This window comes from Prosopis cineraria, unplaced genomic scaffold (genome assembly GCF_029017545.1).
Source record: "Prosopis cineraria cultivar Desert tree isolate PC_DT_omini unplaced genomic scaffold, ASM2901754v1 PC3, whole genome shotgun sequence".
NCBI lineage: Eukaryota > Viridiplantae > Streptophyta > Magnoliopsida > Fabales > Fabaceae > Prosopis > Prosopis cineraria.
In genome coordinates, this window is record NW_026555334.1 from 31,821,042 (window position 1) to 31,846,353 (window position 25,312).

At 32.9% G+C, this 25,312-nt stretch overlaps 3 protein-coding genes and 1 long non-coding RNA gene across 4 annotated transcripts; 2 read left to right on the forward strand and 2 right to left on the reverse strand.

Annotated features, from left to right (window-relative positions):
• The first annotated feature begins 6,751 nt into the window (after positions 1-6,751).
• On the forward strand, positions 6,752-7,935 carry LOC129304501 (protein GLUTAMINE DUMPER 5-like). The gene has a single exon (XM_054944188.1). The coding sequence runs from the start codon at positions 6,871-6,873 to the stop codon at positions 7,228-7,230; it is 360 nt and encodes a 119-aa protein (XP_054800163.1). The 5' UTR covers positions 6,752-6,870; the 3' UTR covers positions 7,231-7,935.
• A 5,096-nt stretch (positions 7,936-13,031) lies between these two features.
• LOC129304693 (protein GLUTAMINE DUMPER 2-like) lies at positions 13,032-13,681 on the forward strand. The gene has a single exon (XM_054944439.1). It carries the CDS (start codon positions 13,108-13,110, stop codon positions 13,441-13,443), a length of 336 nt encoding a protein of 111 aa, XP_054800414.1. The 5' UTR covers positions 13,032-13,107; the 3' UTR covers positions 13,444-13,681.
• Positions 13,682-17,536: 3,855 nt separating this feature from the next.
• LOC129305212 (uncharacterized) lies at positions 17,537-18,397 on the reverse strand. The gene is made up of 2 exons (XR_008591921.1): positions 18,000-18,397; positions 17,537-17,925 (listed from the first exon to the last, which is right to left on the reverse strand). It is a non-coding gene; the product is annotated as an uncharacterized LOC129305212 (long non-coding RNA).
• A 1,872-nt stretch (positions 18,398-20,269) lies between these two features.
• Positions 20,270-23,327, reverse strand: LOC129304609 (probable galacturonosyltransferase 9). Its single transcript, XM_054944329.1, has 3 exons — positions 22,777-23,327; positions 21,373-22,593; positions 20,270-21,090 (listed from the first exon to the last, which is right to left on the reverse strand). Exons 1-3 carry the CDS (start codon positions 22,939-22,941, stop codon positions 20,815-20,817), a joined length of 1,662 nt encoding a protein of 553 aa, XP_054800304.1. The 5' UTR covers positions 22,942-23,327; the 3' UTR covers positions 20,270-20,814.
• Positions 23,328-25,312: the final 1,985 nt, after the last annotated feature.

The following is a 25,312-nucleotide window of genomic DNA, read 5'->3' on the forward strand; positions in this document are numbered from 1 at the left end:
ACTCTTTCAAATCAAACCCTAACTTCAATATTCATTAAAATGGAAGAGAAAGGGAGAAGGAAGCACATTGATCTTACCTTAAGTGTAGGATGGCTTAAAATTGCTCTAAAACCTTTAATGAAGCAAGCTCTAGTAGAGAAACCTTGGGTCTTTCATTTTCTCCCTCTCTTTCTTTCTAATTTTTCTATTTGATTTGCAAGCTTTGTATTAGAATATTTGGCCATACGTCATGACGCACATAGTATACACCATAATACATGGCATAGAGAGACCCTCCTTCTTCATTTGCCATCTGTGCACTGTGATAGACATGTTGCACACCACAACATCTAGCACAAAGACAATTCCTTCAAATTTTCTCACCCTTTCGATGTTTGGGTGGCCCTACTTCACTTTGGATCCATAAGTAGGGCTAAAATCACAACCAAATTACTTATTAGATTTTTTTAGCCACACACCATATCAAATTACTCAATTATCATAATTAAAAATAGTTAATTAGGGTTAAATTTTTCTAGGATGTTATAGAAAAAGTGAATGCCCTTAGCCTAATTATCATTCCCCCTTGCCTTATTGTTATTCTCCTTTGCCTAATTATAAATGGTTGGTGTACAACACTTGTGCATTCTATCAGTGTCTTGTTACACTTAAAAGTATAGTAGTTGTCAATGCCCTTTGTCCTATTGTCATTCTCCCTTACCTTGTTTTTGTTTCCTTTAGCCTAGTTGTAAATAGTAGGTTTACAACACTTGTGTATTTTATTAGTAGCTTGTTATATTTAAAAATATATCAGTTGTCAATGCCTTTTGCCTCCTTGTCATTCTCTCTTACCATATTGTTGTTTCCCTTAGCCTAGTTTTAAATGATTGGTTTGCAACATTTATGCATTTAATCAATAGCTTGTTACACTTAACAATATATCAGTTGTCAATACCATTTGCTTTGTTGTCATTTTCCCTTGCCCTATTGCTATTTCCCTTAGCCTAGTTGTAAATGGTTGGTCTGCATCAAAGTTGTTACAACTTATTGGTCAATTGTATATTATGTGATAAATAACATAAAGGCCTCTTAACAATAATTGCAGGACACTTGTCTTGTCAACAATTGTATATCAGTGAGAAATATATAGTGACTATTTCAGTTGAAATTAAAACTAATATTCATCCTTGATATAAGCATTTACAAAATAAAATATACAAAATGAAAAGTTTAAAATATTATGTAACAAGTTAAATACATAAAATGCAAAAAAATTCTATTCTAAAATGATATGCACAATTTAGATAGTCCTACATTTTCCTTTTCTTTTAGTTTGATCTTAATAATGTAGACATAATAGTGGATTCATTTTCATTGTTGGGATAATTGAAAAGCCACCACATGCATTTAACTTTCTTCTTTTGGAGGTCATCTTATATGAACAATCATAAAAGAAATTGTAGCCCCAAAAAAGTGAATGCACAATAGATTTATCAACTCAATCTGTACCACATAACATATTAATAACTACCCGTAGCATATTGATAACTTATGCTTAGGCTATTAATAACACATCTTGCAATTTCATAACATATTTATCAGCTCCACCTGCACCACAGACAACATATTAACAACAACTTAGAGCATATTAATAACTTATGCTTAGGCTCTTATCAATATATCTTGTCATTTTATAATAGATTTATCAACTCAACCTGAACCACACAAAAAATATATATATTTTTTTGCCAAACTCACAAAACATACTGATAACTAACTATAGCATATTGATAACTTATGCTTAAATTATTAATAACACATCTTGCCATTTCATAACAAATTTATCAGCTCAATCAAGTAGCACTATAATCCTAAATACACAATTACAAATGCAAGATCAATGACTGCTCACCATAATATACCACATGAAGAGAGAAAGAGAGACCACCCACATTGATATACTTATAAATAGAGAAAGAGACAACCCACATGACTTTGTTTGACCATTAAACAATAAAAGACTGAATTAAATGATTAGCAAATAATACAGGTAAACTAATATCATCATTTACCTTGTTCGGCATGGTCATATTAATACTAAAATTAGTTGCAGACACCGAACACACTTAGAAGACAAAAATTGTAACAATATGGAATGAAAGGATAACAATGGGTTTGCATTTAAGCTACAAAATGATCTTACCTGACTCACTTTTCTTAAGACAATTGCGAGAGCTCAGCTCATTACCTCCATTGCGTGCAAATGCCTTCTCTTTCTTCCTTCTCTCTTTTTGATTCAATTAAGGCAAATGAGCAATTTTACTTATTGAATTATTCACACCAAGGGACCAAAGACTGCAAAATATTTTCTCTTTTTGGTGGGACTTAGCTGCATTTATATTTGTCCAATGGGATCTAGGTGTGATTTTCCCAAGCTACTATCATTAATTCATTATAGAATATAAAATTTATAAAAACTATAATCATTTATTATTTTTAACATATAATACTTTTTAAATCTTTAAATTTTTCATAGTGAATAGAAATTATCAAAAGTAAACATCACACATAAAAGTGGTGCTAGTACTCGTTAGAAAAGAAAATCAAATGGAAGTTGTTGGCGTTCTGCTTATTTTCTACATTGCTTTATCTGTTATCCTCTTCCATCTCAATCGGCCAACCTTTTTCAATGATGCGAGGAAATAAATTTGCCAGCAGTTGTATTTTTAATATGATATATTTAAATTAAGTGTAATATCAATTACCTTCTAAAATCTTCCATTAGTTTTAAGGAGAGCAAGAAATGAAAAAATTACTAATTTACACTTTCTCATCAATATATTTACAATATAATAAGATCAAAATTTAAGTGAAGTTGCACTGTTGTTAAATCATAAATAATACTGTGATAACTTACTCTTTCAAATTTCATGTAATAAATAGGATCCATACTAGTTTTTATAGAAAAATTATTTTTGAATGAAGTATTAATTTTTCAATTGATTAGCATTTTTGAATTAAGAGAATCACATCCAAGAACTTAGGAAGACAATTATTTACAGATAAAGGTCACTATAAAATGACTTGTTATTCAAATGATAACATAACTTGCTTTTTTTTTAAATGAGACTTGTTGTTAGTCTTTATCAATGAATTATTTTTTTTAGGTTTTTGAATATGATTTTTTCCTTTTGAATTTGTTAACATTTATTTGTTTCATTTTTTAAAAAATTCCAAAATTTATATTATGGAGAATTTCATTTAATGACTTAGGTAGCAACATATCTTCTGGTGGGTTCCAAAAAATTTCAAGACCTTACTTCGGTCTTTAGGGACTAAATTTAAAATAAGTTAAATGTAGAAAAGGCTAAAATACCTTAAGTTTAAATATTTGAAAAAAACTGCCAACCACTATTGTCGGAGCACTGCTACCGACGACTAAAGCCTCGTTGGCGACAATAGCCACTGGACCTTCATCACTGGAGCTTCGGCCATCGGGTAGACCACTGTCGGCGGTGGCTAAAGAATTATGGAGAATTAATTTTTCCAAACGTGGCCAAGGTGGGTGTAGAACCCAAGATCCCTTGGTTCTCTAAAAAATTTTGGACCACTAAGCCACTCAATTCATTCAATCATATGATGCATAAAAGAATATATATATAATAAATATTATTCCCAAATCACTTGATTATTACGTTACTTGTTAATCGTGTAATTTTACTTGTTAATGTCTTAATAGAACTTGTCAATTACTTAACTCTCCTTGTTAACCCCATGAATCCTGCAACATAACTAAATTACTTATTAATCACGTAATTATATTTGTTAATACCTTAATAGAACTTGTCAATTACTTAACTCTTCTTGTTAAGTTTGTGACTCCCACAACGGAGCTATATTACTTGTTAATCATGTAACTATTTTTGTTAATAATTTAATAGGACTTGTTAATTACTTGAATTTACTTGTCAAATTTATGACTCCTTCAATTGAACTGCATTATTTGTTAATCATGTAACTTGTTAATTACACAACAATATTTGTTAATTACATAGCTTAACTTGTTAATTATGTAACTTTATTGTTAATTTCGTGACTCCCTCAAAATTATTTGTATAATAAATCTTATTTTTAAACTTCTTGAGTATTATGACAAGAAGTATACTTGTTAAAAGCCTAATATAGCTTTTCATTTCTTCAATTTTCATTGTTAATATTATATTTTTTTAGGGTACTTCTCTCTCTCTCTCTCTATATATATATATATATATGCTTATATAATTGAGTATCTAATTTGATGAATACTAATAAGAGAGACCCGACTGTTATTGCTTTCGTTATCTAAAAAACTCAATTTTTTATATAAATCATATATTCATTTAACAAGTGACAATAGATAATTAACAAGTATTGTTAAGGAATTAACGAGTAAAGTTATGCAATTAACAAGTAATTTAATTGCTTTTTCGAAACAACAATTAAACAAGTTTTATTATGATATTAACAAGTCAAGCTGTGCAATTAACAAGTATTGTTGCGTAATTAATAAGTAAAGTTACATGATTAATAAGTAATGCAGTTCAGTTGAATGAGTCATAGATTTGAAAAGTAAATTTAAATAATTAACAAGTCCTGCTAAGGTATCAATAACTATAGTTACATGATTAACAAGTAATGTAGCTCTGTTGTGAGGGTCACGAACTTAACAAGGAAAGTTAAATAATTGACAAGTCTTGTTAAAGTATTAATAAATATAGTTATGCAATTAACAAGTAATTTAGTTCTGTTGCAAGAGTCGTGGGATTAATAAGAAAAGTTAAGTAATTAACAAGTCTTGTTAAAGTATTAACAATTACAATTACGTGATTAATAAGTAATGTAACTCTATTGTAGAGGTCATAGATTTAACAAGAAGAGTTAAGTAATTGATAAGTCATGTTAATATATTAACAAGTAAAGTTATATAATTAATAAGTAACGTAATAATCAAGTGATTTGAAAATAAAGTTTATTATATATATAGTTTAGTATATATATAATTTTATGCATTATATTATTGAATGGGTTGAGTGACTTGGTGGTCTAAAATTTTTTGGTGAACCAAAGAGTCTTGGATTCTACACCCACCTTAGCTATTTTTGAAAAAATTAATTCTTCATAATTTTCCAACCATCGTCAATGATAGTCTAGCTAGCAATTGGAGCTCCAGCGATGGAGGTCTAGTGGCTGTCGTTGTTGATGAGGCTCTGATCACCGAAGGTGATGCTCTGGCGATAGTGGCTAGTGTTTTTTTTTAATATTTGAATTGAGGGTATTTTATTTTTTTTATATTTAATTTATTTTTAATTTCATCCTTGAGAACTGAGTTGAGATTTTGAAATTTTTTAAGACCCATCAAAAAAATATGTTATTACCTGAATTTTTAAATGAAATTCTCTCTTTATATTATTCAAATGAGTGGAATAATTAAAACTATATTTTTAAAAAGAAGACGGTGTTTTCTTAAAAAATGTGAAGGGACTCGAAATCAAAATATGGAAATACTTGGATTGTGAGGACCAAAATCGTTTCGGTGGGGTCCTCCACAAGATAAACATCGAGGCACCGAGCATTAGGTGGGACCCACAAATTCACAGTTATTCTTGCCTCTTCCCTTTATTTCTTCCTCGTTGCTTGAATGAATCAAGCAATCAGTTACAGCTTGCAATGAGAGTTTGTAACAGGTGACAATCATTCACCCTATATAGTTCGAGCCCCACGTTTTCTCCCTAGTATTCCCAATCTCCGATGCCTTTTATAATATCCTAATCTTTAGCGAAAATTGAAGATATTTTGATATCATATGAAATGATAAAGTGTTGTAATTTTTATGATTTATTTTAAAAAATGAAGAAAACCCAATTGCTTGGTTTCTCTTTCTTTTTTTCCACCCCTAAAATTATACTCCATTCATTTAAAAATATAAAATATTTTTTTAAAAATTAAATATTAAAAAATATAAAGTATTTTGAGTTTTTTAAGACGTAGTTATTATCTTTTTTTTAAAAGTGTCCCTACTAAGTAGATTACTTTATATTTTTTATTGTGAAACATTTTATTAAATAGAGATATATATAAAAAGATAAAGTTAGTTTAAAAATAAGTAACTACTTTATTAAGAGTAAGATTTAGTTAAAAATATCTCATATTTTTAAACGGAGTACTATTTTATTATTATAAGATATCAAATTTCTATCATTTTATATAAAATATAAGTATAATAAACAATTAAAATATTTGAGCATTATAAACAATATTAGAGAGTAAAACATTAAAAATATCAAGCCCGAATTTTCCCCTGCCCCAATTTATGGCATAGAGACAATATTCATTTTAGTCATATTTGTAAGGTGTTTTATAATTTTTGATGCCCATCTTTATTGATCATTTGCCTCTATTAAATATTAAAGTATTTTTTAAATACATATATATTTTTAACAGGAATAAATTTAAAAAATTATTAAATTCTTAAAGAGTTAATAAAATTTTAATTTTTTTAATTTTAATAAAATATATTAAAAATTACTTAGAAATAAAAATAAAAATTGAGGGAGGATCGAGAAAATCCCATCAAGCCAACAAGGTTCATTTTTCCAAGAGCACAAACAGCACAAGAAAGAATACGGACCCTGTCAGACTTGATAAAGAAAGGCCATTTCAGATTTTCATTAGTAATGGATCTGTGCTATCATCTCCCGAATTGTCCAAGATCCAATCACTGTAGTAGGTAGCCACCTGTGCTGTACTTTTTCACTTTGTAAGATCTATAAATACTCTCTTATTCGGCGGCCATAAGTGAATAAGACAGCGCCCAGATTTTTGTACAGAAGAAAGAAAGCGTAGCGCGTGGGGATGGAAATGAAGCCAGACGGTGCGCTTGCAGAAGCAACAGGGAACATGCCGTCGTCCATGGCTGAAGCTGGAGCTGGTGGCTTGCCAAGCCTGAAATCTCCCATTCCCTACCTCTTCGGTGGCTTAGCCATCATTCTCACCCTCATATCATTCGCCTTGCTTATCCTGGCTTGTTCTCATCGCAAACATTCCTCTTCCTCTTCTTCTCAAGAGCGAGAGAGCAAGACGGTGGATGTGGATGGTGTGGTGAATTCAGAGCCAAATATAGTGGTCATTATGGCTGGAGATACTAATCCTACTTTCTTAGCCAAGCCACTACCTTCAACATCTACCACCCATCCGACTCACCAATCGGTGTAAGGAGTCTCCGAGATGATCAAGAAAAAATGATAATTATCTTATCCAATGTATTGACATGACTCTTTCAGTCTTAATCCTCCTCCTCCTCTAGTTTTTATGAAAGTGTAATGTTTCAGGTTGATTTGAGGGAAGATGTAAATGGAAGCGTGGAGTGTTCAGATATTGTTTTTGTCCGTCTAGATCCAGAAGACAGGTTTTTGGGGTCCATCACGTAATTAATTCATTGTTGGGGGTCTCTTGAATAGTGAGAACAAGAGATGTCTCGCTATCGGATATAGTACTATATCAACCTGGGATTTGATTATCTCCGAATATTTACTATAAGATTATTAACAATATTTGATCTATGCGGCTGCAATCACGCAAGAGATATACATATATATCGTATGATGAAACGAACGCCGAAACTTATCCAGAACCAGCTGGTAGGTGAAAGCAACATCTTTCCCTTTTAGAAATGGCTTGATTATATTGCAGCAGAATTTTTCCTTATGTGAGAGAGAGAGAGAGAGAGAGAGAGAATTATTAAAGATGGAGAAGCGTGTGCGCGTGGATTTGGTGGGAAGGGCAAAGATAGGATGGGCAGAAAGTGAGAAACGGAAAACTTGTTTGTAAACGGCGAGAGAACATATCGGAAAAGACAAGGTGATATTAATTCGCCGCTTCGACTTGAGCTGTGGCGGTGGCCAGTGGCCATTCTAAAATCCAAACTAATCCCTCTGTTTTCATTCTTGAATACATTAAACACATCTTTTTAAATTTTCCTCTTATTAAAAGCCTCTTGTAATTTTACCACCAGCCAAGCTGCTCTTCTCAACTACTAGTATAAAGCTCACCCTTAACAATAACTATATTTTAGTCTAAAATATTCAATCTGAAACATAATCATTGAGATAATTTTTTTTTTTTTGAGATGATTAAAATTTAATGATCATTGCAGAGCAAAAAAGTAGCGAGTGGAGATGTGGCGAGCCGATCAAAGGTTGCGAAGTTTGGAAAGTACTTATAGAAGACAATAACCACAATCCAGTAGTAAAAATTAAATTAAAGTAATTAATTAAAATTGGTTTATATCTGTTTTTCAATTTTATTTTTAATTAAATGCAATGATTTGCATACTTTTAAATACTCTTTTATTATAGTTTAATTATTTATTAGGAATGTATATTTGGAATTATTTTCGGATAGTTGCTAGTTGGATCTTGTAAATTAAAATTAAAAAGGAACACTTTTGCCGTACTTCGCTCAGAGAGGAAAATAAGAAGGAAAGAAAAATAAGAAGAGGAAAACTAAAGAGAAGAGAAAAAGGTAAAGGGATACAAGGCCTGTTTGAAAACTTATTCTAAGGACTGTTTTTTAAAACAAGAAAATCAAAAAATATATTTGATAATGTGTTTTTAAAAAATATTTTAAAGAATAAAAAATAAAATATTATTCTAGAAAAAAAAATAAAAATAATTTTTAAGTATTTTGTGATTATTGTTTTAGAGAATAAGGGAGAATAAAAAAAATCTATTTTTATTATTTTTTTATTCTTAAAACATGCTATACAAAATATCAGTTCTCAAAATAATCAAATAAAAATAGTTTTAAACAGCTCCATAATTTTTTCTCATTGTACTTGGCTAAGCGGATGAAAACAAAGAGAAAAGAAAAGTTATCAATTTTATATGGACAATAATAACCTTATTATTTATAAAAATATTTATATGATAAAATTTAATATTTTAATATATTATATATTATAATAATAATAATTTTTATCATATATTATTGACTAAATAACATAATTACAAATTATTTTATCCAATTTAAAATTTTATTTATTAAATTATTAAATATATAATAATCTTAAAATTTGAATATTTAACTGAAAATTAATATAAAAATTTAGAATTAAATTTTTTTAATTAATCTAAAAATTAAATAGATTGCTTGTTTAACAAGAGTTTATGATAAAAAATGTAACCATACTACAAATATCATGATAAAAATAGAGAGAAGCAAGAGGTAGTAACAAAAAAATTGGTGGATAAATTTAAAAATAAAACTCTCTCTCTAAAATCTCCTAATATTTAGAGAGAAAACCCTACCAACATAGCATTCAACCTCTCAGAAGTCAAAACTTGATCTTATAGAAAAAAGATGGAGGAGTATTTGGGTTTATTTAGCAACTTATTCTGAAAACAGTTTTCTGTTCTCTATAACAAAAAAAAATCTGTTTAGTAATATATTTTAAAAAATATTTTAGAGAATAAAAAATAAAATATTATTCTTGAAAATTAACTTTAAGGTGTGTTGGGATTATTGTTTTGAAAAATTAGGAAGAATGAAAAAAATATATATTATCATTTTTGTTTTCAGAATATGTCTTACAAAATACTAATTCTCATGGCAATAAAAAAAAAATTCAAACAGCTCCTTCATTTTCTTTCATTGTGTCCTGCGCAATTAAGAGGGTATTAACTAAGATTCCCTCTGCCTCGTTTTACAAACATTTTTTCAACTAAACCTCCCCGATATATGGATCGTCCAAGGATGTGTCCACACAAAATGCGATCCTTCTCCTTCATATGTGCAAAGGTGAACGCAGAGATATTCTGATCCATCTCCACAATCTTCGTGCTCTCTCCAAGATTCCATCCATTGTGTATAGTAGCAATGGTGGAATTGCGATTCACTCCTTTTGTTGAGATAACCTTGCCAATCACCTTATTGCTGCGGTCAGGCTCCTTGTCCCTTTGCTTCCATACCACCTTCAATTTTCTACTTCTATCCCTACCTCCATGATCAGCCCCAGCAACCCCCACCAAACCAATCTCAAATCTCTATCCAACGAGCACGCTAGAGTTACAATATCAAACGGAAGACCACAAAGACGATATGTATCAGCCTCAAGGCGAGACAAACTTGTTCCCATGAAGTCATGAAGAGATATTAGTTATTTTTTCAATTCAAACATTTACTTGACCTTCTCATTCATCCTAAACTAGAACTACTGTTAAAAATAAAAGAAAATATATTTTTTCATGAAAATAAAGATTTTATTAATATACCAATTATTATTAAAAGCTGCTTATATTTCAGACTAGAATGAGTATATTGTAATTAAAAAATTAAATTATTAATCTTTTTGACAAATTAAATTGTCTAATCAAATGTTAACTTTTTTCTAATGTATTCTCTCTCTAGTTCACACTGCAAGCCAATTTTTTTACAGTAAGTTATTATTGTTAATCCAGCTGGATACCAAATATTACTCCTTTATCTCTCTCTATTTAATTCTTGGCCAATTTAGAAAAAGAATGAATTTCCTTCCATGGGTCCTACACTCATACTCCTATCGGAGCATCGGTCTCTTTTATAAGAATGAGCAGCCACATTTACAGCGAAAAAATATTTGGCACCTCATAATATTTTTCTCAAGGTATATTTTTTTCCTGGATTGTGCAAAATTGTGAAACGTGACCTTAGGTTTATTAAAGAGATCGAAATTCGCAATACAAAAACAAAATCTATTCAGTAAATGATTTGGATTTTATTTTTCCCAAATGATGAAAAAAAAACAATGGCTAAAACCAATAAAGGTAACAAATCATCCAGTAGCGTCTTCAACAAATTTTATTTCTCTTCCTGTTGAAGTCCAAAATCTCGAAGGCCAATCCCACCCTGTTGGTAGTATTGTGTTTGCCACTAACAACAAAATATGTCGGCCTTCAAGCAATTTTGCTCTGGCCCAGAATTTGACTTTAGCCCACCTTCGTACACGCAGATTTTAGAGGGCAAAAAGCAAAATAGAATGGAATAAATTTGTGTTCTTGTTTTAAAAAATAAAAATATTATAGATAATAAACGGAAAATAGAAATGGATAAATTGGCCCATTGAATGAAACAAATCTTGTACTCAAAAAATATAGACTAAATTTTTAAAAATTTAAAAATATATTCAGTTCACATTAATATATGAAGGTTTATTATTAATATATAGAAGTTCATTATTGAAAATTTATAAAGAATTTATTATTAATATATAATAATATATCATTGATAAATATAATAAAATGGCCATAATACAGAATAAAATAATTGTTAGACTATTTGTTTGGTTTGGTCCGGTATCATAGGCCATATCTGTAAAAGCCCCAATAGAAATGGATTAATTAAGCTTAATAATAAAATGGAATGGAATTGTGGAGTTACTAAACTGTAGTTATTTTGAGTTCTAAAAATAACTGTAATTCTTTTATTCATGTTTTAATACAATATTCTTTGGATACACATATAAAATACTAAATATTTTAAAAAAAGTTACTTACAATTTTCATTCAAGATAGTTAATTACTTCCAGATTTATTCTCGATTGAGCTTAACAGAATGACAACACAATAGACCTATGAGTACTTAATTATTTTAAATGGGACTTTAAAATAATTTTCTCAATATTTTATACTTACACAGTAAAGAGTCAGTCTTAAAGGCCACAATTTTGACAATTTAACCATGAAATATGATTAAATATGGTCCGGTAACATTGAATCTTACTATGAAAATCGAATATTTCAGATAACAGCAAACAGGGTTGCCGTTCCCCTTAGATTTCTTAGATTATAATATAAGATTATGATTCTGCACAGCAATATAGATTTAGAACGTTAATAGACAATTAAAATCTTTGTGAAATGACGAACAACAACTATGATGTCCCGATCTCACAACCCATTCACATACACACGACTATAAAAAATTAATTAAGTTCGATCCACTTCAAAACGGACCAAAAATCGATCAAAACAATATGACAATTGATTGATTTGTTGTTCATTCTATCTGGTGCTTCAATTAAAGGATGGTGTCGGCCATATCAATCACTTCAAAGATTGATCACTAGAATCAATCCGAGCTCAGCGAAGTGGACATATTTGAACGCGTTTACATTTATACACCACACAATTTTTAAGCGTATAATTCTTAAATAATTTAAATTTAGGATATATTATTCTTCAACACGTGACGTGACGATAATACATTATTTATTTCAATCTATAGTAATAGTGTATGTCATCCTTCCCATGACCAAGAGAAGAAATCTGAAGTTGAGAGGACAGACACGTATGGTTCATCTCTGCATGCCCGTCATCATACCTAGCACTGCAGACTTTGAATTCTAAATTGGTCCTTTTGACTTTGAGATTTGAGCTTGACGTACGCCAATGTTTACTGCAGACAAAGTCTGTACATTGCGAGTTCTTGCAACAAAGTGTGGCAGGTGGTTTTTCTGGGTCTCTTAAGCATGTAACTAGGGTTCAGTTCCTGAGTATGTGCATGTTAGAAGAAGTCAGTCCCTTAAATGCAATCCCAGTATATTGAGAAATCAGTTTCTAACACTCGCGCGGGGATATCCTGGATAAATCCAAAAAGTCTGCACATTGTACCTGTAAGCCCCATAAAGCATTTACAGATAAACAAGTTTCTTATGGCTCTTTTACTTCCCTTGTATTGGACTGAAGAAACTGATATCTTTTCGAGTTCTGAAATGTCAACAAAGTTGAACCAAAATTTTGGGGCCTCATGTGGTGTGGTCTTTTTTTTATAATAAAACCAGAAACCGGATAATCTTAAGAAGGAAACTGACAAACAACACACATGAAAGCATTTATCAACGCACTTCTCAGTTTCCACATCCGCATGAAGCATCGATTCGGGCGAACACAAAAAGGAATCTACCTCGAAACAAAAAGGGTACTTTTGTAAAACAAAATCTCGCAAAACTTGCTATAAATCCGAGATAGGACTTTCATTTCAGTGCAACTGCATTACAGGGTGTAGAGAAAAAAAAACCAAGAAGAAGAGAGCAAAGAAAGAAAGAAAGAACGAAAGATGAGGCCGATAAACAGTGGATCATCTGGCCTGGCTAGGCTATGGAAGTCACCGATTCCTTACCTCTTTGGAGGACTGGCTATAATGATGGCTCTCATATCTGTTGCTCTCGTAGTCCTCATTTGCTCCTACTCAAAGCGTGCTTATTCTCAATCTCACTCGCCATCTTCTGCAGGTGAAGACACTGTCACTAAGCAGGCCATGCCAAAGAACCCAGAGACTGAGTCCGAGCCCAGGGTGCTTGTGATCATGGCTGGAGACCGCAACCCCACCTACCTCGCTAAACCAACCTCTGGGTCAACTTTTTGCTCCTGTGAAGCTGGATCAATCCAGTGAGCAGCAAACTTGGAACTGGCTAATTAATAACTGCCATGCTAGAAATAGCACAAGTTTGGTTTTGGGAAGGTCGTATTCCTGTGATTTTGAGTGCACGGAATATGAGAGTGGTCGATGAGCGTTTCTGAAATTTTTTTTCTTAATGGAGGATCATTACAATACATGTATTCCTATGCCCTGAATTTAAATGCTCCGATTTTATATTGAGGTTATAACATCCTAAATAAACTTGTTCTCATTGTCGTACAAATACAAATTCCAGACTAACATACATATCCTTAGCATGAGAGTCGAAATTCAGATTTTTTGGTATACTCATATCCTAATCAGATGCAGACAAGAAGACAAAGAAGAGCATAGAAAGAAAGAAAAAAAAAATCCAGGGAAATAATTAAGTCTTGCGTTTGTTTTTATTTTATATATCACTATCTCGTCTTTTGATTATGCCTAAGAATTGAATTCTCTTGAACATCGTCCGTGAGTTTAGAGGAAGGGTATATAATGCGGTGGCACATTAAGAAGACATTTTCGGTGCATGCCTTTTTTTCCTTCTTTCTTGTTTTGTTTCGATTTAGTATATGATTCCACTTGTTTCCTGGGGTAAGGTCTGGCTGAAGCATATATTATGTATCCATTGATGCGTTAAATTGGAGGATGAAATGAAGCCCTCCAAAAGTGTATTTGGACGTAGAAACCGGAAACATAAAGTGGGACATCCCAACGAATTACAAGAACACTAATTAGTGCTGTTGATCCAAATATAATAAAATCCTGAGAATAATCTTTGATGAGAAGGAAAATAAAAATCATCGGCTGGCATTGAAACTCGCTTAGAAAGTGGGATGCGATAACAGAGCATCAAAGCATGTGAAACAGCGAAAGTGGAACCCATCAGAAAAAAGGGCACTTGATTAACAAGGCATTGTTTCTTGTTCATTTTTTCTTCTTCTTCTGTTTTTTTTTTTTTTTTGGTTTGTTCATTTTTCTTTTTAGGATAAAAAGGCAGCGCTTCTCTGTTTGGTTTGATTGGCTTGTGAAACGCGGCGGCTCGAAAGGCGAGAGCTAGGCATGAATATACATAGATGTGTGGATGATGGCGTACGTTAAAGTTGGAAACTTGGGAGATGGGTTAAACAAAGAAAGGAAAAAATAAAAAGTAAAAACAATCAAAAAGAGGAGAGACAATGACGACAGGGTGAGGGGCTCTTTTTCAAAGAGTGAGTGGGTACGAAAATTCTTGGCTTGAAGCGGTTGTTGAAGGACGGATCACGGATATAAGAAAGGATATTCCAGGTGCTAATGATTTCGGAGGGCTTCTGTTTCTATGGCTTGCATAAATCTGAAAATCTGAAAATGATGCTGAAGAGTATAATAATCTAAAACATCCCCAAGGGTTGTGATATTGAAGTATAATAATTACAAAACTGACTTGTTCTTTCCTCTCATCAGAGCCAATTTCTTTCAAGGAGGATTATTGTCTCTGCTTCTAGTCTTATTGGACTTCATTCCTTGGTCCAGTGGCTCCCTCAATTTTCTTTGTCTTTGGGCTTCTTCTTAATCTCATTAGGCCCAGTTTCCAAATATCTTTGATTAAATTTTAGGCTGAGATTAACCCATATGCAAGCACAAATATATATAAAATTTTCTCCTCCTTAACTCAAAGAGCCATGAATAGTGCACCTTCCAACTGCTTTGGACTCCATGCAATGGATGGCTAGTTGTGCAATATCATTTGGATTACATTCCAATTTATTTTATTTCTCGCATGTGACTGTTCATTTTCCTATTCACTTGTATTTCTCTTCGTCTTTATGCTTCCAGTTCTTATCCCAGTAGTCTTCCGATCTCAGATGGACATTGCAGATTGCTGCTCTCTTTATTGAGGACAGAACTTTATGTATGGTAAACTAAATGCACAGAGAGTGAAAAAGCACTGTTTTTTCATATTTGAGGATTTCTTTACAGTTGTGCAGCTCATGGCATTGGGACACCTGTATCTGCACTAAATGTCAGATTTCCAATTAAGATAACAACGACAGTAGTTAAAAAATAATAATTATGATCACAAGAAGACACAACCACTTCAAGAGCTTTAAAATTCGTTATAGAACATTCCTGGAACCTGAATTAGACAACATCCACACCGTTTCAATATCTTTTGGCTTTTGACCAAATACAATGCAGCTACATCAGACGAGCGGTGATGACTACCTATTAATGGAAGTCCAGACCAAATTTTCATCCATCAACTATTGTTTCTCATTCTTTATTCCAATGTGTTCCCTTTTAGTTGCATAAACCCAAACCCCTGATCATTTGAGCTCAAAAATGGAGTCTTTTGAACAAATCTCGGGTGCAGAAGGATGTAGCAGCAATGAATCTGGTCGGACTATCTACATTTCCTCATCCATGCAGGACAATGGTGCTGGAAACATCAAAGAGGATGATGAATATGATGAAGGAATCAAGGGTGAAGTTGGAAGACACAGGCGTGGAACCAAAGTTGATACGAAAGAAAGTGATGGCTCAATGGTTTCAGATGCTTCATCTGCTCCATTTCATTATCATGACAATATGACATGGGAGTCTCTGAAAAAGATAGAAAAGATGGTGGGAGATGTTCCTCCTGGAAGAATGTGAACAAACTGGAAAAGAAACGTGTCGACACCAGAAGAAGAAAAATAATAATAATAATAATGAAACTGCTCATCGTATACCATACTATTTTAGAGAATAATAAACTTGCGTAAGGAGTAATGTACTGTGCAAACACGTACTTGAAAAACACCAAACTCACTCTGGAAGCGATCCAACCACTTACCTTTTTTTTGGCCAAAAAAAAAAAAACCACGTACGTTTCATTAAGTCCTCAGTTCAGGAAAGCGAGGTAGCTAGAGAGATTTAAGAAGCTTAGCCACTCTGACATCCAACGTATGTATTGTTTCATAACTAGTGATTTATGAAGTAATCACCATCAACGAATTAAAGTAAACACAGAAGCAAAAACCAGATCTCTACACTAATTATTCAATACAAACCTGCAGATTATAAAGTAAATTGTCCAAAAATCAGAGGATCTAGAATGCGCGTAAATAAAGTACTAAATTTAGGTCTCAATATATTTGTTTCCATCACTTACAAACATGTTCAGCTCAGATTCTTCCGATTGATTATGTATGCAAAAGTAAACTACCTAGGTTATATTTAGCTGACAGAAAAGCCAATACGTAAAAGAAAAGTATTCTGGGAGTTTTTTTTTTTTTTTTTGGGTCAAATATTCTAGGAGCTATTAAGTATTACGGATATTGCAAAAGAATCTGGCCACTTGCGTTGGAAAGGATATCACCATCCTTTTTTATTTTTCTGTTTCTGATTCCTGCATACCAGTTTTTTGTTGCCCAGCTATAAGCGACACAGCACCAACGATGAAGTTTGAGGAGAAGAGCGAGAAAAGTTCGTCACAGTCAAGACTCAAGACAACCAGAAGCAGCAATATCATTTAGAGCTTACGTTTTAGGAAAAAAAAAAAACAATTCGGCGAAGATCTCTCAATCATTCCTGGTGATGAGGACCCATCTATCAGTGTGGTTTCTTTTTTTTTTTTTTGAGCAAACTATCAGTGTGGTTTCAAAACTAAATTTCGAGTGAAATTATAATAATCAGTCACACATTTCCAGGATTTGTACTGGGAAGCTTAATGATCATCAGTGTGATTGATTTGAATAACTGTATTAGGGCTGTCATAATGGTGAATTTCTGTTGGCAAATTGGAAATTAGATTGTACGATTTATACAGATCCGGAAGGTGTCGACATTATATTATCGTGGTCAATTATGTGTTACTGTTTACGTTCTATTGAAAACTGTATCACTTTCAGATACATAATCGATGCTTTTTGCCCACCTTAACGCAGTATTTCATGAAAACATAATCTTTGGCAAGTTCTGAAGCAGTTTGAAATTTTTCATTAATATAAAATCGCATAATCTCAACAAAAACAGAGGAGAGAGGATATAAAAAAATTAAGGGGAATACATGGATTTGCATAATCAATTCGATCATTAGAAGCAGTAGATCTCGAGACAAGAAATGTAAGGAAAATCATCAAAATGATATAAAAGCTTCAACTCGTACAGTGGCTCAGTAACATACATGGTTGGCTGGGCTAAGGACAAAGGCAACATAAATTGAGCCATTTATAGAAAGGCACAAGTTCAGCGGGACCAGCTTTGGCATGTCAAGCTAATTGAAAAAGTAAAAATCACACACTTCAAAAGAACATCATAAAATAGTTTCATCATATAGCAGTTATGTAATCCCCAATCAGCAAAGAGTCTATTGGAGAAAACATTACATTTATTGGGAATTCTGAAGGGTTTCAATACCAGCAATCTCAAATTTTCGAATGTTTGGCAAGCGCGAACCATTCAGTATGGAAAGACCCTTCTACAACAATAATTTCATCTGTATGAGCGCGAGCGCTGAGCTTCCACCAAATTAGTTGGCAATCTTTCCCTTCTGTATGTATCAAAAGAAGCAAGAATGGCAGACATACCTGGGTGCTGATACCAAAGTTGATAGCAAGGCATGCAACTCTTCTCCAGACAGATTGCCTATCAATTATTTCCTTCGCAAACTCTGGGTTCAGAAAAGGTCTGCAAGGTTAGGGTTCTACTCATATGCCTCAATCACCACAATTATTTTACTGCACATAATGATCCAACGTCTGCCCTTTTTATATTTTGCTGCCTTTTGACTTCTCAATTTTCTTAATTGTTGCCCCAAAAAAACTCCAGCGGAATTATACAGGGGTTATTCTAATTATTTTCAAAATAAAAGGCCTCAAAATCACCGACATTAACAAAAGAATCGGAGCCCTTGCATCAGCAGATGTCATTTCCTTTTAGCTAGGGACTGATCTAGAAGCTAATGAATGAAGGGGCCAACTTAAAATAAAACTTTGGTTGTGGAGGCCAAAATCTAGTTTTAAAATTTCTACAAGCATAATTTCTACCAAAGGAGCATCCATCCAAGTGTTGGGTTTTTGTTTTTTGTTTTTGTTTTTTTTTTTTGGGGTATGGGGGGATCCGTCCCTGCTTTTATCCCTTTTATCGCTGATCAAAAAAAGATTTCCTCTCCATTAATAATTTTTTGTTGTATAGTCCCAGATTTTTTATTATATTTGTGAGTCTCCAATTACTAACGAACTATACTGTTAAGGTAGGCACTTTCCGCGAATGCTCTTGCTGTTGTTGCTGTTCACGTCATTTTATTCTATTTACAGGACAATGAGGGAATTGCATTCGGCGCCGTGTGCTCATCAGGGCAAGGAATAATTTTAGTCCTTCATTTTAATCTTATTTGATCTTGTTGTCTATTTAAATTAATACTTTAAATATTTTAAAATTTATTCATATAAAAAATTTTAAATTTTTAATATATCTGTTTGTTATCAATTTGGCTAGTATAAATTTAATTTAATATTAAAAAATTATAATTTTACAATTTGACTATATAGATAAATTTTTTACAGTTTAGATATAATTTAAATGATTTAATTTAATATTAAAAAATTATATAAATTAACCATTTAAATGTACTCTAAATAGTCTATATTTAATATTAAATATTTTTATATTTTTTATTTTAATAAACATAATATTAAAAATATTTAAAAATTAATTTAAATAGACAGCATAAATCAAATAAAACTGAAATGGAAAGCCAAGATTGCTCCTAACCTTGATGAGCATTTGATGCTCATCACTATGATAAGCACCGGATGCGGACGCGACATTGAGAGTATTTGTTTATTTGGTCCTATACATATTAATGGTTATTATATTTATTTTTATTTTTTATTTTTAATGAATGTTAGAAGCGTTGTTAAATGTAATGATGTGCTTATATTAATAGAGATTTGGATTCAACTTTGGATTAAACCCCTCATTTAGATATCAAAATTTTTGAAAGAAAAATCCATTTATTATTATATCTTTTTAAATTTCAAATTACCTCTAAATCTTAATTATTTAAAATTCTAGCCACTTCAAATATATCCTTCATTCTGTGTTTTTGTCAATTGAAAAATAAAAATATACTTATCACTTTTAATTTTCATTTTCATTTCGATTCTCAACCTATTTCTCTTCTTCATTTAATTTGAAAATTTTTAAATTATCAAAACAAAATATTTTAAATGTGAAATTTAAAATATAAAATTTAAATCTAAATTCACTCATCCAAACATTACATTAGAATATTTTATTCTTAAAATTTGTATATTTAATACGAGTAAAGCTCAAAATTCATTGAATTTTTAGACAAAATTAATAAGATTTAATATTTTCTTTAATTCTAATTAAAATGTTAGATATAACTTATGATTAGATGGAATATTATTATATAACCATATCAAATTCAAAGTATTGTCATGTTTTTTTGCCAGAATTATCAGGTTTAATTGAAAAATAATATTTTAAAGGTGTTTTTAATATGCACACAGACTCAAATCTAACATTAACAGTCCGCTTGCCAACTACCCCGAGCTGCTGGTTTTGAAGGTCAATGTTTATTGCATGCAAGGAATTTAACTTGATTTAAACGGATCAACCCCAGGGGGCATTGACTGCCTCCCTAGAAGTGATACTGACAGACCTGTGGTCTGCGAGCATTTTGATTTGTTTTTTTCCTTTTCAAAAAAATCCGAATTCATTGACATGTCATTGAAAGAAATCATTGACAAAAAATGTACTCGACGCAATGTAATTTCTTCTTAGCGGCGCTAATAAAAATAGTGAGAATATTACAGAACGAGACAGCAGCTCAAATAAATCCTTCGGTCCTTCTCAGGTATCCAAGAAGTCAAAATGAAAGAAATCAGTATCATTGACCAAAAAGAAGCCAACGACAAAGCTACTTATCCTGTTGAAATGCTAACATTTTATTCTAAACAGGTACACCATCATAGCAAAGTGTAGGCAATGCACGCTTCCAAAAGACCTTCCCGTATGGCATGTAATTTTATCAACAACGGACACAAAAGAAAGATACATTCAGAAGCAACCAAGAATGCCCACGTTGGAGGAGTATTAATTTAAAAAAAAAAAAAAGGTGAAGAGTTGCGCTTTGTCATCAGCAGATAAAGAAATACTAAAGGGGCTCAAATAAAAAGAATAATACTACGTGTACATTTTCCAATCCAATTTTTCTTACCTAAAGCTTGCATCTGAAGATTAAAATCAATGAAATCATCAGACGGCATCAACACAGAGCTTTGCTCTGAAGGGCTGTTGTCATGAGATCCAAAATTCTGAAGGAACACGGTGAACAGTCGTGGATATTTCACTTCAAGCATCTGGTTAACTCGATTAGAGGCCAAAATTGCACATCTGCACAAATTCCATATCATTGTCCACGTACTTGGTCCAAAGATTTTTATATTGGTTCAAAGCAATATCAAGCCATGGCTTCATGTTTCCGCTGTAATGAATGACGGCAGCATTGTTGATCTCATCCATGCTAATACTGGGATTGTATCCTAGCCCAAGCACATGCCAGGATTTGTCGAGTGACTTGGTTCTGGAATAGAAGGTAATCAGACCAGGTGGAAGCATCCCCAATTTCCACAAAGTTCGGTCTTCATTCTGATACAAGAATCCGTGCGAACAAGAATTTAGTAATTTAAATTACCAAAAAAAAAAAAAGAAAAGAAAAGAAAAGAATTCATTACTTTAAACTTCAGACCAAACAATTGACTATAACAACGATACACAAGGGCCAAAGCATTAATCAGGTAACTTCCTTTTATCAGCTTTCACTTGCCAAAGCCATGCTCTAGTGTCAGAAGAAAAGTAAAAACACAAATTGACAAATTGACATTATCTTCAGGCATATATTTACCAGCGCTAAGGAATTAAAATATTTACCATTTTCTGCCAGTAATGGTACTGATCTGTGCAACTTTCACTCCTCCAAGCATCAAGATCAAATATATTCATTCCAAAAGCCCAAGCGCAGGCTTTTGGATTGAATCTCTCCTTGATTAAGGGATGAGAAAAATTCAAGTATTGGCCATATCTGTGGAAGGGGCCAAAGCAGGTCTCCACTGCACCATTCACCTTACCATCCAAATCAATCTTCCACAAACCCGTCAAGTCTTTCTGAACCACAACATCATCATCCAATAATAAGATTTTATGCAATTTTGGGTACATCTCGGGCAGATAGAATCGCAGGTGACTCAACAAGGACATGTGTTTAGATCTCAACAGAGCATCTTCTGTAATGTTCTCAGCCCCATTCTCAAACTCCTGCAATTTTGCTGACTCATGTTGCCTCAACACTGGGACATATGATGAATTTAAGAATGTGTATTCTTCTACTGCCTTGACTTCCAAATGTGCCCCTCCTTCAACCGGCCTCATCTTGAACCAAACCTTCATCGCAGCAACATTCATTCTGTCGGTAACCACATGAAAAACATGCTTCCATGGTTCTCCTGCATTCTTAACCACAGATCTCACCACCACCGATACAGCTATCACATTATTTGAAAATACTGCATAATGGTACAAACTGGGGTCTTCAAACTCTGGTTCAGGCTCCTCGTCCCTATATTTTTCTGGATTTAAGATCCTCTCTCCCATTAACCTCATTGCCAAGCAATGCAAACTCTTGGGAACTGATCTGGCAGCAATTAAGCTTGCTATTGCCCCATTCTTCTTTGCCTTTGTAAGAGACTCATTAACGGCAAATATTGTATCCTTCAACTTCTGAATCTTTAATTGATTATCGTAATTCTCTTTTGCCTCTCCCATTATTAATCTTGCAATTTTTACTCTATCCTTCACCTCTTTCTCAAACTGCTTCAGAACGTCCTCATCAACTGGACCATCTGACTCAAACAGAGATGCTCGATACGTTGGCCTGAGCGAAATATCCGAGAAATTTTGTGCCAATTCATCAAACATCCTCAACTGCCTAGAAATTTCAAGCTTAAGCTTCCTAGCATATGCGGCATACGCATTCACGAGTGTTACGTGATCGTTAGCTTGTCTATATATCAAATCCAATCGGGTCGTGAGTGGGTCAGATTTTAAGGCCAAAAAGGTTCGATGCACGTAGGCATTACCAGTCGTAGGAAGCGCCTGAAGGAAAGACACCGATCGTTATCCGACATATGCTCAAATAGTCCAGTTACAATGTCGGTTGTGCTAAACAGTAAAATTATAATAATAATTCGTTCCAAATTGAGCAACTACAGGCTGGATTTTAATTCAAAATAGAAAGAATAGGAATCAAGGATAAAATGCAGACACAGAGGAACTTACAGAGTCATCCTGCGACGTGGAAGGATTGGTACTCAAGAGGACGGTAAGCGTCGCGACAAAGAGGAGGCTGAAGATGGCAGAGATGAAGATCCGGTAGGAGAAGAAGCTGCGGAGGCTGAATCCACCCAGGCCTGATCCTCGGCCTCCTCTGACGGCAACCGCCATTGGATCGAAGATATATCTGGGTGTGAATCAGAACTCAAATGAGGCGTCGATCTTGAGCCCAAACAAGCGATGGGAACAAATTATAGCAGCGGGTTCTTCTTCGCCGACTGAGGAGAAGGCGAAGGGCAAGTAAGAGAACGAGAAAGGACGTCAGATCCAATCCAAGAGCAGAAAGGGTCGAATCTTGAACGCGCAAGAAGAGAAATCCGCGTCGGAATGAAAATATAAAAGGAAGTGGACTCGGGCTGGCAAATTGGAGACTGAATTATAGAGAATTGAGAAGTGTTTGATCTGTAAAAGGGTGGGGTAATGGTAACGGTAATGGGGTTGGCATCGATGGAGCAAAAAAAGCGAAAACAAAGCGGATATGACTCAGGTTATTTTCATTATTGTTATATTCACTGTACCTGCAGTAAGTGTCTTCAGAAATGAAATGAAATTTCTTAATAACTAGACTGGGCATTCACTCTCCTCAATAAAAGGAAATCCAATCTTCATCACTTCTATTTAATTGATCGGTCCAAATTTCATATTTATTTTTTTAAAAATCTTTTTATACATTGATAAACTTTTGTTTTGTTATCTTATCTGATATAATAATAGGACGTGGATGTGATATTTATTTGTATTGGTCTAATAGCACTAGCTTTTGATATTATATAGTCCATAAATTAATTAATTTTAGATGCTTCACAAAAAGCCCTCGCGCGTTCAACTATCTAAATTATTATTAGGCCTATATACTTAGTTTTTTTATCAGATATATTTGGTTATTCAATATTGAGAGATGATATTAAAAAATTGTGGCCTTCAAAATAGTGTGAGCTACAGCTTTATTACAGATTGGAAGGCCCAAGCTAAGTCAACAATAGGATAAAAAATTGAAAATGATGATAAGCTTGAAGAGAATTTCAGGTTTGGGGCACAGGCACTTCATTTATGCGAGGAAACCCAATAAAACTGCCGGATCGTCTTTAAAGGTGCGCGGAGATGACCATATCAATCTTGAGACTGTTGACCGGCCAGGAAAAAACTGGGATTTTTGAAATTTTTCTTAATTATTAATTTGTTTTGATCAACAACAATGCAATAATATTAAGAATAATATGAAATAATAAATGCACTCTCATGATTAAAACATTATTCCCTCCTAAGTCCTAACCTCTTTTATAAGAAACAAATAATTGTTAGAATTAGACTAACTCAAGTGATAACGACGAGTGGGTAAGATGTGATTAAAGGTTAACTAGTGCACTGCCCCATGCAATTCACGGAGTGTTAATGCACAATGGTAATTATGTTTTAGCTTCATGTTTGTTATTTATTGCCAAGTTGCTTGCAAGATTCTGGTTCTTGTGAATTATGATCTTAAGACATAGAAGATGATGTTGTTCTTATAACACGTTACAATAAGTATCTGGGAATCATCACACACTATTTGTATATGCTTAAGCTTAATGCATCTACCTCTAACATGCCTGTATTTTTCTTACACTCCCAATTACACTATTTATTAAAGTCCAAAAAAGGATTTAAAAATGTTCACCGGCATTTAACATCGTTTGGAAGTTCTGCAAGTCAGACAGAACGGATTCAGAATAGTTGAATAGCTTACGCAAAGGCAACACTCTAGATCCTACCTTAATTAGAATAGAAGCACATGTATCAGTTTCAAGCTCTTGATGATGAGTTTTTCTTTTCTGATCAACATTTCAAGCTCCTCGACCATGGCCTCTCCCTCTACCTCCACCTCTTTCCCTATCACTACCTCCCATATGGCTAAACTCATGTTGCAACAAAAGAAAAACATAATTAGCTCCCAAGAAAATATTCACATACAGACAGCTAAACATTGAGCAATTTGCTTGCAAGACACATACTTCAATACTTTAGGTGTCTTGTGGTTCATAAAATGACTAACGACACCTAAAACAATAGTTATAGAGCGCAAAATAAAGAAATTTTATCTTTATTGATATAGGAATTAGGCATGATACAATTTGAAAGGATGCAATCATTAGTGAAATATGGCATGTACTAGGTGAAAGGTTGTGTGAAGAAAACATAGTTTAATTCTCATTGAAAAGAAATGGGTAATGATAAGGGAACTTTCTCTTTATATATATATATATATATATATAAATATAATAGAGTTCTATAGAATCAATTAATCAAATAACACCGTCGTGTTCATATGCACCAGAAACCTCTATACACAATTATTTTGTATCAGTTCGATCTTTTGAATAAAGAACTATAAGTTACAGCCATCAGGTTGGGGTCACTTTGAAAACAGTAAGAAGCAATCAAGGCCTCTTATCTTCTCCCCTTACCATACATCAATATATCAATTTGCATATATAAAATCCAA